At 42.2% G+C, this 16,020-nt stretch overlaps 1 protein-coding gene across 1 annotated transcript; it reads right to left on the bottom strand.

The window, feature by feature from the left end:
- Positions 1-5,937: 5,937 nt before the first annotated feature.
- On the bottom strand, positions 5,938-8,768 carry LOC132540353 (histone H3.v1-like). The gene is made up of 2 exons (XM_060197443.1): positions 8,562-8,768; positions 5,938-7,079 (listed from the first exon to the last, which is right to left on the bottom strand). The coding sequence occupies exons 1-2, from the start codon at positions 8,766-8,768 to the stop codon at positions 6,996-6,998; spliced, it is 291 nt and encodes a 96-aa protein (XP_060053426.1). The 3' UTR covers positions 5,938-6,995.
- Positions 8,769-16,020: the final 7,252 nt, after the last annotated feature.

The raw sequence follows: 16,020 nt of genomic DNA, 5'->3' as shown, positions 1-16,020 counted from the left end.
AACAGTCAACACACCTACTCTGACCCTTCTTGCATGAAATTAAAAGAAATTATGTTAAGTTAGCTAAGTCAAAAAGATAAATATGAGTATGGGATGATCCTACTCATAAACAGAAGTTGAGAAAGAAGAACAGAAAGGGAAACTCAAATCAGGATCTGACTAAATTTGTAGTAGGGCACTAAAGTAAAAAGCCTAGGTGGAGGGTGAGGGTGGATGTTCAACTTCATGAGGCGGGGGGGGGGGGGTGGAGGGGGAAGGGGATGTGACACAGACTTTCAGGGGTGGGAATGGTATTGATGTACACTCCTATCAATTTGTAGTCATTTAAATCACTATTTAATTAATATGAGAGGGGAATATTGATTGAATGTCTCAAACTTTTTAAGGCACAGACTGCGTCTTTTGAATACATAGGCTGAGTCTTTGATAGGTTGACTCTCTTAAAAGCTTTGTCCAGGGAGAACAAAAGAAGCTGGTAGCATAGCTACATGCAAATAATCTCAAAGGTAATAAAATATGGTGGTGGTGTGTTGGACTAGCTTTGCGAGTGGAGACAGACGACCAGGGACCCATGGCTGAGCTATACGTAGTATCTCTTTATTCATGCACAACGCAGCACAACACAAGCCAAGCTATGCTAAAACTAAAACTAATATACTTGCCAAGTAGGGTGTAAACAGGATGTGATGTAGAGAGGGAGGAGAGAAAAGTGACTGGTGAAAATCAGGGTGTGACAAGGAGGGGGGGGTGCAAAAACCCATCATGAACCAGTGGGGATTAAACCAATGCCCCACAGTGGTTATGTAAATAGAATACAGTGTTAAGCAGGGGGGGATTAAACCAAATGAAACAGAAGGGGTTTTTAGAAGCAGAATTAGAAGCATACCAACAGTGGTGTGTATGATATAGCAAATCCAAACAAAGGGATTTTTCAAAGTTTGCCCATTTTCCAAACAATGTGATTATTGCAATAACTATCTATTGTCTTCTTAAACCCTAAGGCAGCAGGAATCTCCCTCTTCCTCTATAGAGCCTATTTTCCTCCCAATCCTGGGTACCTCTGGGTGGGGCTCACTTCCCTGCATGCTTCTCTCAAATGAGGCTAAATGATAATGCATCCACCAATTCCAACCTGATCAAAGCACTGAGTACCATCTCAGCATGCTTCACATCAGACTTGGTACAGAGACGTCAGGCATGGATTGCCAACCCTTCACTGTTGGGAACATGTGTAAGCCTGATAGAGCTTAGGGAGAACCACCCCCATCTTTGGATCGAGGTCTGAGAAGATAACCTCTTGGTAAGTCTCTCTCAACCAAGGTGAGCATAAGGGGGGAAACTCAGACTTGGTTCTTTCCTTCTTGACTCTCAGGCCCACAGATACCCCAGTACTTCCCTCCATTAACTCCAGGCCACATGGCCGCAGATTCACTCATTCAAAGTCACCTTCTGATCACAGAAGAACACACCTTATCACACACCTCAGACTCCAGACAAGAGAAATTCCAAACTATATGGCCTTTTGATATTCATCTTCTTTCTGCCTCACCCTACGGGTTTAACCCCTATGCTTCTCTCAAATACCTTTGGATAATTAAGTTGCTTGTGTCATGGAAAATAACTGTCTTGTATCTCATCAATTCCTGTCATACCAGCCCCCTACCTTAGGGGCATGCTGACTGTTAAGAAACCTGTAATTTCTGTCATATTGCAACAATAATTACCTCCATTGCTTTTCTATTTAACTCATGTCAATATTGCCAATAAACAGACTCTAGGATTCTGGGACTCTAAGGACTCAGATTCTAGATTCACGCTAAGAGTCCCCTGTCTTTTACTCCGTGTCACCCCTGTCGTGAGCGAGAAAGAACCAGCCCGTTACCTTTCCCCTGGAGGCCACCCTGCCGGAGAAGGAGAAAGACACCCTGAAATCTGGTGCCCAACCCACCTTGGGCGCCATCTCCTCCTAATTTCTTTAATTAATGAACTGTGTTTATGGATCAATGTCAGTTAGAGCATTTCTTTCCTCTAAAGGAATACGAGTGTAAGGGTGAACTGAGACTCTCTGTACTGTAACATTAATCATGTCATGTATGCGTTTCTTGAGGAATTGAATGAGGCAAGGAATAATCAGCGATAGAGCTACCATAGCTAGAAAAGGGCCTAGGAGAGGCAGAAGCCAAGCAGTTAAAGGAGAAGAGAACCAGGAATTAGTATTGAAAGGGGAAAAGGAATTCTTAATATCACGGCTAAGTTTGTACAAGGTATCAACATTCTGTTCTACAAATCCAGTTTCATTTACAAAAAAACAACATTCTTCCTGCAATGCCAGGCAAAGACCACCCCATTCTGCATATATTAAGTCCAAACCACAACGGTTCTGGAGTACCACCTTGGCAAGGGAGTTTATCTGTCTCTGGAGAGACTCCAAGCTGTCAGAGGTAAAGTCAACGGACTGTTGGAGCTGATTTCCAATGCTTCCAGCAGCATAGAGAGATTATCCCAAAGCTCCAGCAGCAATTCCAAGGGAAGCAGTTAATCCGATTCCAACAATCAGAGGGAGAAAAACTGCATGTCTGGTCCTCCGGTGGGTAGCCATCGCCAGCTGATGAAATTCTTCTTCTTTATAGAGGGTCAGCTGTGGAACAAGATAAACTAGGAGGCAAGGACCAGGTAGAGAAGAATTGACACGAAAATATAGGGTAGTGTTGCACCAAAACACAAACAGAGAAGGTGCATACACATTAGAAGTCAAGGTGAGGTTCCTTGAACATCGAGGAACACTGGGAGTAAAAGAAGAGGTCAATAAACATGTAAGAATGAAATCAGAACCAATGGATTCTGTATAAAGAGGAATTGAAGTCAGAGGTGGTAGGTCAGCAGAAAGAGAAGGCTTGGGTAAGCTGGTGAGGTTTGCTGGAGTATTATTTACTGGTGTGACAGCTAGAAGAGGCCTATTGAGAGAGGCACATAAAAAGCAATTGGAAGCTTTTGGGAGAGCAGGGGATTGGTCAATAAGAGAGACAGCATACTGAAGGAAGTCTGGCCATGATATATCATAGCTGGCTTGAGGAGCAAGGGCTTTAGAAAAGGCTTGCTCTTGTTTGGTTATCTTGCTATGAACCTGAATTTCCCTAGGGGCGAGGACTAAAAGTCGAGAGATAAAAATGTCAGCAGAGGGAGAGTTAGAAGCAGCACTATAGTAAAGTTTTCCAGTGACCCCAGAGGCCCACCTTGGGTGCCAAGGGTCATGGATGATAAATCTGAGAAATCCTTCACCAGAAAAATATTGTTGGGCAGGGTTATATACTGGCAAGTTGGCTGTACTGTGGCACCGAATATAAGCAACAGGAACTCCATGAATTTTGCAAGACCAATAACAGCATCCACCATAATAATTTACATCTGTGAGACAACTGCCCGAATTGTCAAAAGGAAAACAAACATATGGGCAGCCACTTCCTGTACAGTAGGTTGTTGCTTCTGATTTGACAGGTATAATTACAGATGACTGGCATACCTTATAGAAGCAATTTCCAGTCCCAATATTTAACAAGAAAATAGCATATTGGTTCACTTTATGTGGTTGTTATATTTTATTTTCCAAGTAATACTGATTAAAAATATTTACACACCTACTTTTAAGTCCACAGTTTAGCACTCTTATTTGTATGGCTTTAAAAGTTATAGCACAAGATCTTTACATTAAGGATCAGGGTAAAAGATTGATTCAAAACAAAGCCTGATAAATTATATACACCATTTTCTGTACTTTATCTTAAATACATTAATTATTTAATGATGCTTATCTTTCTTTTTTCATCTGGTGGTACAATACTAGTGCAACTTTCCATCAAAATAAAGTTTACCACACTTCACCCTCATCACTCTGGTGAGACCTTTCCTTTCATAGTATTCTCTAAATCCATTCCAGGAGCTTCACTTCCTAACAACATCCCAAAAGCTAGATATAGACCAGCGCCTGCCAGATAGAGCATATATTGGCATGTATCCATAAATTAGGGCAAAATATAGGCCTAAAAGCAAAAATAAACAATTGTCTGTAGTGAGCCAGTATCAAGTTCATAATGAAATAGTGTCCACATAGACTTAGATACCTTCCTCACCTACTTTCTATTATAGTTCTCTCACTCACTCCAAAGCTAACCTTATGAAATCAAGGACTGCAAAAGCTGAATAAGGGCAACAGACTGGCATATTTTCACAATGACTCTTTAGTTACTATCAGGCTGTTTCTCCAGCTGGGGCACTAATCGGGGAGTCCTGAGACTCCCAAACAGACTTGATGGGTCTAGAATTCAAATCCCTCTCTCCATGGTTACCATTATTTCTAACAGGAAAAAACAAAATAGAAACCTTTGTGGGCCCCCAAAGGACCTTGCTCTCAACCTGGATCAACAATGGTAGAGAATGTGCCATCCATGGAAGGGAGAATGGACAACATACTCTATGCTACACCTGAGGAAGATGGGTCGATATTGGGGCAGCATGGAATGTTCCTGCTCATGACCACAGAATGTGAGCTCAGATCTAGAGGGATGAAGAGGTCACACGGACTCCTAAGCTAATTATGGGCCCCAAGTCACATCAAATTAATGGATTTTATAGTAATATTTATACCCCTTTCCCATATATTTAGCTACTCTCTTCCCTAATACAGCTTTCTGGTCCTTTTCCCAGCCATGACATCATCTACCTAGACAATAATTAGGAGTCACATGCATATCAGATTTCAAGCTCAGGCTAAAGAAAAAACAAAGCAAAACAAACAAAAAATAGCTAGTATAGCTACAGGACCTTTGAACTATAACTACAATATGCCTACTAGCTATCGACAAAATGAAGGACGCTCCCAATACTTCATCTGCACAATTCCAGCCTTTAGATCGATGATTGTTCAACAATTTGTTTGGCTCTGTATATGAACTCTCTTTTCAGCCACCAGCTTCCAGATGCTAGCAGGATGCAACCAAACTTCTCTGGACAGACAACCCCACCAATGGGCCTTGGAGCTCCGCTTTCCGGGAGCCCTTCCCAACTAGGAAAAGAGAGAGACAGGCTGGGAGTATGGATTGATCACCCATGTTCAGCGGGGAAGCAATTACAGAAGCCAGACCTTCCACCTTCTGCATCCCACAATGATCTTGGGTCCATACTTGCAGAGGGTTAAAGAACAGGAAAGCTATCAACAGAGGGGATGTTATATGGTGGTCTGGTGGTGGGAATTGTGCAAAGCTGTACCCCTCTTATCCTATGGTTTTGTCAATGTTTCATTTTCATAATAAAAAATAAAAAAAAAGAAACAAGAGAGACATCTGTAGCACTCCTTCCCAACTCCTAAAGCTTTGGCCCTGGTGAGGGCTTGAACTCCTAAAGCTTTTCCTTGGGGGGGGGGGGTCGAACAAAGGTTCTTGCACAATGTAACAAGTGCATCCAGCAATGTGAGTCACCACCCAAAGTCATAATTATTTTGATGATTTATTTTTTGAAATGCAGAGATATGGAGAGAGAGACAGAGAGATAAAGAGAGAGAGAGAAACATTAGAGTGCTTCTCAGCTCTGGCTTATGGTGGTGTGGAGGACTGAATCCAGGACTTTGGAGGCTCAGGCATGAGAGTATGTTTACAAAACCATTATGCAATCTCCCCCATCCTCTCATTAAATATTTTGAAAATCATCTTTACTTCAGTTTATTTAGATATCAAAAAATGAAGGCACACTCATGAGAATGTCTCAAGGTTCTGTGAAAACCACCATTTATGTTTCTTACAGGACAACCTTCACACCAGGAGTGACAGTCAACTTTCAACACTTAGATTACAATGACAAATTTCAGTATCAGGAACACATAGGGTACACCACTTTCTAATATTCCAATGAAAATCAAAGAAGTGTTAAACTGACAAAACTGTTACCTTTGTATATTTCCTGAAATGTCTAGGAGAGAGGTGCATGAACTAAAAGGAGAGATCCCACAGGTTTAAATATCCACAAATCAGTACTGGCCAATATATTATACAGAACGAATGACAGAACAGATATAAATTGTGAGGTGGAGGGGATGTGCTTCCTCCTCCAGGGTGTGGAAGCTGTTCACACACCTGTGGCCATGTTCTGACACTGCCTCTGGGGCTGCTGCCTCCTCCGGGGCTGGGGCCTCTGTCTGGGCAGGGATTCAAGCTGGCTGAAGCCCACCCAATTCTTGTGGAAGAGGGAAAGGAACTGCATTCAATGGTCACCACAAATCAGTTCTTGTCTCCAAAGGCGAATAACACTCTCATTTCTGGGGGGAAATTCTCTCCTATTTTACCAAAGATACTAGCTCCTGCTGGGAGTTGTCAATTCCTTTTCTGTAAAAAGCACGGACTCTTAGATAAAAGAGAGTGGGGGGGGGGAAGGAAAGCTGAAAGAATTAGAGGGAAATGATTCCAGGGAAAAAGAAATCTGGGGGTGTTGCAAAACAGGCTGTGGGATGGTGGCATACCAGTAAGAGCCCATGCATTCCCATGGTCCATGACACAGGTTGAAATCCTTGATCCCCAGCTGTGAGAGGAAGTTTTACAAGAGGTGTCGATTGCTGCAGGAATCCTTCTCTTTGCTTCTTTAGATCTCTCTTTCCTCTTGATTTTTCTCTCTCTACCCAGTCAATAAATTCATTTTAAATAGACACAAAATGCAAATGAACTAACTTCTCTCTGAAAAAGATATTTGGCCTTTTTATAAATATAAATAAGAAAAAGATATGTGAGAGAGTTAGTCAGTATCCCTCTAAAGAAAACCTTAAAGGAAATATGAGCTATCTCACATGCTGAAGTGAACCTGTATAAGAGCCACTGTGAACAAGGTCTAGGAACAAGGCAAAACTAAATCACAATCCCCAAAGGAAACCCTGGCATCACCTCAAACATGGAGGACAGCTTCAGCTTCTTCACAATCTCCACCAGGGTGTCTCGTTCCTCAAGGAGGTAGAGCAGTCAGAGTAACCTCTCTTCATCCACTTGGCTCTCAGATGACTCGGTGGTTTCAGTGTCTGAAGACTCATAGTATTCATACTCCTCCTAACAGAGAGGAAAGCATCAGCCTCCTGCAGATCATCTAGCTGGTGCTTTATTTAAGAAACTAAGCTTGCACTGGAGAACTCTACTACTTCATTTTGGTGAGCCACTGCTGCCTTGGCTGCTGGAAGCTCAGACACATGTGTCTCTCTAAGCTGAAAAAACACCTTGTTCAGCTTGTTCCCTGTGCCCCTCCTCTAAGCAAGTATCTGTGTTACCCAGAAATATTCATAGAATCTCAAAAGAAAAAAAAAACCCTGTTAACATATTTGCCATTTCAGAAGCAGAGACTCTCAGGCATAGTCTAGATATTAAAAAGCTTCTTCACAGCAAAAGAAACCACTACCAAAAGCAAGATACCCCTCACAGAATGGGAGAAGATCTTTACATGCCATACATCAGATAACAGTTTAATAACCGACATATATAAAGAGATTACCAGACTCAACAACAAGACAACAAATAACCCCATCCAAAAATGGGGGAAGGACTTGGACAGAATATTCACCACAGAAGAGATCCAAAAGGCCAAGAAACACAAGAAAAAATGCTCCAAGTCTTTGACTGTCAGAGAAATGCAAATCAAGACAACAATGAGATACCACTTCACTCCTGTGAGAATGTCATACATCAGAAAAGGGAACAGCAGCAAATGCTGGAGAGGTTGTGGGGTCAAAGGAACCCTCCTGCACTGCTGGTGGCAATGTCAGTTGGTCCAACCTCTGTGGAGAACAGTCTGGAGAACTCTCAGAAGGCTAGAAATGGACCTACCCTATGACCCTGAAATTCCTCTCCTGGGGATATATCCTAAGGAACCCAACACATCCATCCAAAAAGATCTGTGTACACATGTTCTTGGCAGCACAATTTGTAATAGCCAAAACCTGGAAGCAACCCAGATGTCCAACAACAGATGAGTGGCTGAGCAAGTTGTGGTATATATACACAATGGAATACTTCTCAGCTATAAAAAATGGTGACTTCACCGTTTTCAGCTGATCTTGGATGGACCTTGAAAAAAATCATGTTGAGTGAAATAAGTCAGAAAGAGAAGGATGAATATGGGATGATCTCACTCTCAGGCCGAAGTTGAAAAACAGGATCAGAAAAGAAAACACAAGTAGAACCTGAAATGGAATTGGCATATTTCACCCAAGTAAGAGACTCTGGGGTGGGTGGGTGGGGAGAATACAGGTTCATGAAGGATGATAAATGACATAGTGGGGGTTGTATTGTTAAATGGGAAACCGGGGAGTGTTATGCATGTACAAACTATTGTATTTACTGTTGAATGTAAAACATTAATTCCCCAATAAATAAAAAAAACAAGTCTAGATATTTGTACACTTGACAAACCAGAGGTGTAAGAACAGTTGTGGAGAAGGTACTGCACAGACCGTCATCCAGACTCCACATGAGCTTCCCCCAGCAAGCAGGGCAGCCCCATGAGCACAGGCCCCTCCTTCCAGTCAATTTGTCACTCACCCAGCCAGAAGATTCCTCTTCTGTAGATGTTACAAAATATCCGCCAATCCCTGTGCAAGCGTCCTTCATTTCAACACACTCTGCCACCATCACTGGCTGCTCATCTTCAATGGTATCTATGAGTTCCACCTCTTCATCTTTATTTTCCTCCTCCTTCTCTTCCTCTTCCTCCTCCTTTTCCTCCTCCTCAAATACCATACACATCATTTTCTCTTCTCCCTCCTCCTCCTCCAATACCATCCACACCATTTTCTCTTCCTCTTCTTCCTTTTCAGATTCCTTCCCCCTACACACCACCTCCTCTTCCTCCTCTTCTTCCTCCTCCAATAAGTCCTCCAACCTCAGACACTCATGTTTTTCCTCCTCCTCTGGCTTCAGCTGCTCCACCTGCAGGCAAACAAGTTTCTTTAGATGCTCTTCCTCATTCTCCTCAGTCAGAGCAGAACATCACAACATAGCAGGTCTTGGACCATTTCCATTGCCAATAATGTGAGTAAAATCTACATTCAGACACACTCTAATCCCCGCTGTTGAAAGCTAACTGACAGAAATCTTCCACTGGACCTCACTGGCTCACTGTTTACCCTGCAGCAAGGGCAGACATAAGGAGAGCATCATTTTAACAGATTCAGAGGAATGCTCTGGCATTTCTGGAAAACCAGTATTCTCACTTCTCACCCTTCACCCTCCCCAAAAAAGGATTCATGGATGTCAAGATTCTGAAAACTGTAAGACAAGCATGTCTCTAATTGGTGGTATATGGGAGTCCCCACTCCTTACTGTCTCCAATCCATAAATTCATTTGAGCTCCGTCCTTCCGGAGAGAAGACATCCAAGGAGTAAAGTGGTAATGGCTTGCCAGATGCCCCTCCATTCTGCATTTTTACTCTGTCTACAAGAAGGAGACATATATTGTATAGGTTAACAACAGACTCAGAGCATCTCAGAGATGCCAACTGGCAAGAGACTTGAGTAGCTAAGATTGATTAGAGATAAACCGAACCTCACAGTTAAATGGCCATGCAACCTTGAGTGTAACATTTATGTCTCTTGTCTGACTGGGTTTGTCTGTGATATAATAAAAGAAAAGCCAGAACACACAGATACATCTGTGAGCTCCTGATGATGGTACATCTGGAATATAGTAAGTTTTTGAAAGCTTCTGTTTTAGGGTTGTTAAACATATTATCACCAGGCTGGGTAGTAGTGCACCTAGTTCAGTGCACTCTTTCCCTTATGCAAAGACCCAAGTTCAAAACCCCAGTCCCCAGCTACAGGGAGAAACTTCCCTATCAGTGAAGCAGTGCTATAGTTGTCTCTCTTTCTCCACCCCCAATCTCCCCTTTCACTTCAACTTCTCTTTGTTCTATCAATTAAGTTAATAAATAAGAAATCAAAATTTTAAATATACATTATCATTATAACAAGAAGCCACAGCAATAGTTGAATAATGTCTCTCTGGTTGTTGTTGTCATGAGGCTTCACCAGCCCAAAATGACTATTCAGATAAAGAGAGAGAGAGAGAGAGAGAGAGAGAGAGAGAGAGAGAGAGCACAAATTCCCCGAGTGCAGGGAGGATCAGGCTCTCACCTGAATCACACACATGACAGACTGTGCCTGCCCAGGTGAGCTACCTGGATGGTTCTATCAAATCTCCTTCTACATATACTATATCCATTAAAATAATAATAAACATGCAGTGACTGGAAGGTAAAAATGGGCCAGTAATCCAAACTGTCACACCTGGCTCAGTGCTCTCTGAATGCTACCAATCACACTGGAATTCCAAGTGAGTTTCCCACTACTCTTACTATGGCAATTGTTCATTACTAAATGACTTATCTTTTTCAATGATGTACAGTGACAGCTATTCTATACTTATGCCATTATTCTTGGAAAATAAGAGAAATATGAAATTACTCAATACCTTTGATTGGTATTTTCATCAGTCATTAGGCTAAGAGACGCAGGCATAAATAAAGACAAAGATATCAAAAATAGGACGCAGGACAGATATAAGATGGGAATTAGATGTGATCTGCTTCCTCCCACAGTTGTGTGGAGCCCCTGAGCCCCACTCTTGTGACCACACAGTGATCTGGCCTCTTGGCCTGCTGGCCCCCATGAACTGTGAGCACTGTGATGCCAGAACTCTTCAAGCTCATGTCACCCAATACCAGTTGAACAACTAAACAAACACATTATAGGAGGGGATAGGATACATAGTTCTGGTGGTGGGACTTGTATGAAGTTGTACTCCTCTTATCCTATGGCTTTATCTATGTTTTGTTTTTATAAATAAAAAATTACAGATATTTAAAAAAGCTTTAATCATTTAAAAAAATGATCATTGATCCTGGTTCAAGCCCCTGGCTCCCCACCTGTAGGTGTCACTTCACAGGGGGCAGGTGTGCAGGTGTCTATCTTTCTCTCCCCCCCCTTTCTGTTTTCACCTCCTCTCTCCATTTCTCTCTGTCCTATCCAAAAATGGCGACATGAGCATCAATGATAATAACTACAACAACAAAAAGAAAACAAGGGCAACAAAAAGGAAAATAAGTAAATATATAAAAAGATCATTGACAGGGAAATTGAGAAAATTAGATAATAATGGTTGAGCTCTTGCCAAAGGACTGTGAAACATGTCGAATGGCACCACAGGCCATAGTAAAAGGACAGACACACTATTCTAGAATAACAATAATTTGGTTAAAATCAAAAACTCCACAAAAGATTACAAGTTGCTGCAGTTTCTTCAGAAATAAATTCATAAACAAATAAATAGATGGAACCTGAAATTGCATTTGTTTTTACCAATAGGTCAGTTTACCAAAAACTCCATCAAACAAACATGGTAATACTGGAAGAGGGGAGTCGGGCTGTAGTGCAGCGGGTTAAGCGCAGGTGGCGCAAAGCACAAGGACCGGCATAAGGATCCCGGTTCGAACCCCAGCTCCCCACCTGCAGGGCAGTCGCTTCACTGGCTGTGTAGCAGGTCTGCAGGTGTCTATCTTTCTCTCCTCCTCTCTATCTTCCCCTCCTCTCTCCATTTCTCTCTGTCCTATACAACAACAACAACAACAATAATAATAGCTACAACAATAAAACAACAAGGGCAACAAAAGGGAATAAATAAATTTAAATATATATATACTGGAAGAGAAGCACACGTGGGTGGACTAACTCATTTTATGTTGAAAGTAAGACAAGTAACACATACTTGAGTTAAATGAAAGATTCATTAAGGTTATTGTTGAGCTGACTGGGGGGACAGGATAGTGCTTATCTGGAAAGACTTCTGTATTTGACATACCAGAGTCTAGGTACCATCCCCAGGGCCCAGAAGCCAGGGTATGGCTTTAATATAAAAAACAAAAAAAGAAAGAAAGAAGAATAGGTCTATTTTAGGGGCATTCCTCCTCTGCTATATTCTTGCCTTTGGGTTCCAAATTATCAAACAATTTGTTCTTCTGTTAATAAATTAATTTTGCATGATGTCATCTGTATCCCTGTGAAAATTGTTTAAATAATAAACCTCTGCAGCCGGGGATCAGAGGCACCTCTCTCCTGCACTTGAAACAGCTGACGTGTCTCTCACTACTTCTTCATTGCTGACTCCCCCCCTTCAGGACATACCCTAGTAACTGTCACCAGGGCTGGCTCCTGGCATAATAATAACTACCTAGGACCTTCTTTAACCTTAAGATATGTCCACCTTTGACTGGCCCACCCCACCCTGCCCATCTTTGACCTACCCACCTTTGACTCCTGGAACACGGGTGTGGAATCAGCCATGTCCACGTTGTCCAGGGAAAGCTGAGACTTCGTAGGGTCTGCCTCAAGTAGTTGGAAGGACTGATGGACAGACAGAGGCTGGAGCGGACTTCTTCTTCTTCTTCTAGCATTTGCCCTTCTTCTGTAGCCAGTCAACAGCATCAGGTTGAGCCTGATGTAAAGTTTCGAGACCTCCTTTGAATCTGGAGAGGTGGCAGTCGTTGACTATGTGGGTCATAGTCTGTCTGTAGCCACAGGGGCAGTTCGGGTCGTCTCTGGCTCCCGGAGCGGACTGAAAGCTCTCCAATAAAGAGCTTTCACTGTCAAATAAGAATAATATTGATAATACTAACCCTTATTACTGTTATCATTATTATTATATGACAGTGAAAGCACTTTATTGTAACCCTCAATATTATTTCCACACTAAACTTTCTGTAAGTTATTAAGAGGGCCCAGAGTTCAAATAAATCATCAGTTCTCCCTTCCAAATAATACTGTAGTCTGTCCTCTGTGGGGTGTTAGTCTCCTATTAAAGTCTTCCCTTTGGGTCTGTATGGGGGTTCACCCGGTAGAGTACATTTATTACCATGCATGAGGACCTGAGTTCAAGCCCCTGGTCACCATGATATGGTAAGGTGTACCCTACCTGTCTCCTTCCCACCCTTATTTATGCCTTTTATCACCAATTTTGGTCTTCTCATCAAGTACCAGAAACTAGCATCACCCTCATTTCCTAGCCACCATAGAGCTATGCAAATCTACTGTCCTTATTGGCTACTGTGTCCCAGCACCTGAGACCAATACACTCTGCTCCTCACTCTCACTACTCTGAACATTCTGGAGAGCTGCCCCTCATCCTCACCCCAATGTCACCCACTCCCAGCTGCCCTTGATGGTTACTCTCCAGCCCCCTGCCTGGTTCCCTTTTCCACATACCTTTTTTTTTTAATTATTTATTTTGGACAGTGGCAGAATATGAGAGTAAAGGAAGAGATAGAGGAGAGAGAGAGAGACTCCTAGAGCCCTATTTAACCACTTATGAAGCTTCCTCCTGCAGATGGGGACTGGGGCCTTGAACCTGGGTCCTTGTGCACTGTTTTGTGTGCCCTCAACTGGGTGTGCCATCACCCAGCCCCCTTTTCTCTCTACTTTTCAGTTCGTCCAATCTATTTTTTGATCTCCTGGGGACAGTGTGAAACTTTCTACTGTCAGGAAATTGTAAGGATGTGGTAGAGCTTGTCAGGGCTTGACCTGAGGTGTGTCTATCCTGTCAGTCTTTCTCTCTAATGAGAGGTTCAGCAAGAAAGGACAAGAGTAGCCCCCAAGGTTTGCCCTGTCTTATCAGATGCCCTGTCTCACAGGCACCCTGCATTCCTGATACTATAGCCATTAGATAAAAAGAAAGGGGGAGATGTCAGAAAATTGTGAGTATGTAGTTGAGCTTGGCAGGGCTGGACTTGAGGGGACATCCATCCTCTCATCTTATCAGATTCCCTGCCTCACAAAGCACCCTGCATTCCTGATACTATGGCCTATCTACATAATCATTGTTTTGCCTGAAAGATACCCACGCCTTCCATTCCTTTGATCTATCTTCTTTCTACCCTCAAGTCCCTCCCTGCCTGCAGGGTAGTATTATTAATCCTACAAGTTAAAATCCTCATAACAGTTGCTAAGAAAGTTTCTATTTTCCCCAAACCCCTTTTCCCTTTCTCCGCCCCTTTCCAAACCATGTCAAGCCATTTCCGTTTCCAACCTGCCACTTCTGGGTCTTCCCTTTAAAAGTCTTGCCTCTCTGATCAATAAAGAATCAACCTGCCTCACCACCACGATTCTGTTCCTGAGTCATCTCTCTCACATTGCTGAGTGAGTAGCAGCACAGGCTGGCTCCGGTCATGTTCTCTCCAACCCAGAGAGTACATGCCCAGGAACACTCATGCTAGCCCAGCATCCTATGTCTTGATTTCTTATTGCTTCATGATATATTAACATTGTATAGTTTCAGGACCCAGGAAGTGGTGCACCCAGCCATGTGCACACATTACCGTTCTCAAGGACCTGGCTGGGTTCAAGCCCATATTCCCCACTATATGGTAATATGTTCACTACAAGTTATACAGCATAGATACTGCATCTGCTCATGAATATAGTGTATCTCTCATTTCTTATAAGCTTATTTGCTGTCTTTCAATAAATTCTATAAACAAAACACTTCATAAAATGCATCTCCTTTACCTCATCTTGGATGGAACTTGAAGCATCCATATGAAGTAAGATAAGGCAGAAAGAGAGGGATCAATAACTGATTAACTCACTTACAGATGAACCTTAATGGACCTTAAGGACAAACAGGGAAAACACAGGATGCAACTTGGGACTAGGTGGGACTTTTACATGAAAGCCGAGGACTCTGGTTGGGAGGTGGGGAGTAAAGCAGGCATTGGGAACCCAGTGTATGATGGTGGAAGAGGACTTAATTTTGGGGTAGAAGTGGTGTGCAGGCATCTACATGAGGAGTTGAGAAATTGTACTCAAGTGACAAACAACCGCCTTCGGGTCATTATTCCTTTTATCATTATTGTCACCGTTTTAAAATAGGGTGAATAAAAAACTTGATCTCCATGGCACTTAGCTTTTGTAGTTGACACTGCTTTCATTGGACAAATAAAAGATCATTAAGCCTGCTGAGTTTACTTTGGAAAAAGAAGTTACAGTTCACTTAGAAGCTTCCATGAGGATCTTTCATGAACAAGAAGGTGCACTGGACTCCTTGCAACCCTCTTCTTCCCTGAATTTAAGGAGAAACGTTGATTAGTTGATTCTACACTTTGAACAAGTCTATAGCTTACCACAATGAGGGAAGTAGCAATTAGCATCCTGAGATAATATGAAAAATAGCCTTCAATCCTATGTATAGTGGTATATGTCTAAAAATTAAATAAAAATTTAAAGTTGACAGTGAAAAAGGTAAAAGGTAAAAGCAAGTAGTTCAAAGGGAAATTGAATCTGCAAGCTTCTCTTGACAAGACGCACCACATTAGTCTGTATGGGGTTGGCAAACATTTCTTTTTAAAATTTTCTTATTTATAAAAAGGAAACACTGACAAAAACCATAGGACAAGAGGGTTACAACTCCACACAGTCCCCACCACTGGAACTTCGTATCCCATCCCCTCCCCTGATAGCTTTCCTGTTCTTTATCCCTCTGGGAGTATGGACCTAGGGTCATTATGGGTTGCAGAAGGTGGAAGGTCTGGCTTCTGTAACTGTTTCCCCACTCAACATGGGTATTGACAAGCAAACATTTCTTATAATCATCAAAACAATTTCACTACTGTATGCTTTGGAATACATGAGTCTCTATGGGTTTTTGCTTCACAGAAGCTACAAGATGAGTGACACAGAACCACAATAGTGTTATAATTGTTATTATATTTTTTAAAGTCAGTAAAAAAATAATGAGATAAGACACAGGATTTGACTAACCCTCTCATCTTCTAAACTCTGTGAGAGACTCCAGGAAGTAAGACCCACTAGAGATCCATCCTGTGTTTCTGGGACCCCCACTTTTCTCTGTGTTGCTCTCATTTTCTGCTGATTTGGACTTTGGAGACTTCAGGAAGTTCAGCACTAGACAGAGTACTGTGCAGTGTTATCAAGTGAAAAAACTGTGCTGGTGGAT

Source organism: Erinaceus europaeus, chromosome 9 (assembly GCF_950295315.1).
Source record: "Erinaceus europaeus chromosome 9, mEriEur2.1, whole genome shotgun sequence".
NCBI lineage: Eukaryota > Metazoa > Chordata > Mammalia > Eulipotyphla > Erinaceidae > Erinaceus > Erinaceus europaeus.
The sequence above is the reverse complement of the archived record's forward strand: the minus strand, read 5'-3'. Positions and strand labels throughout refer to the sequence as shown.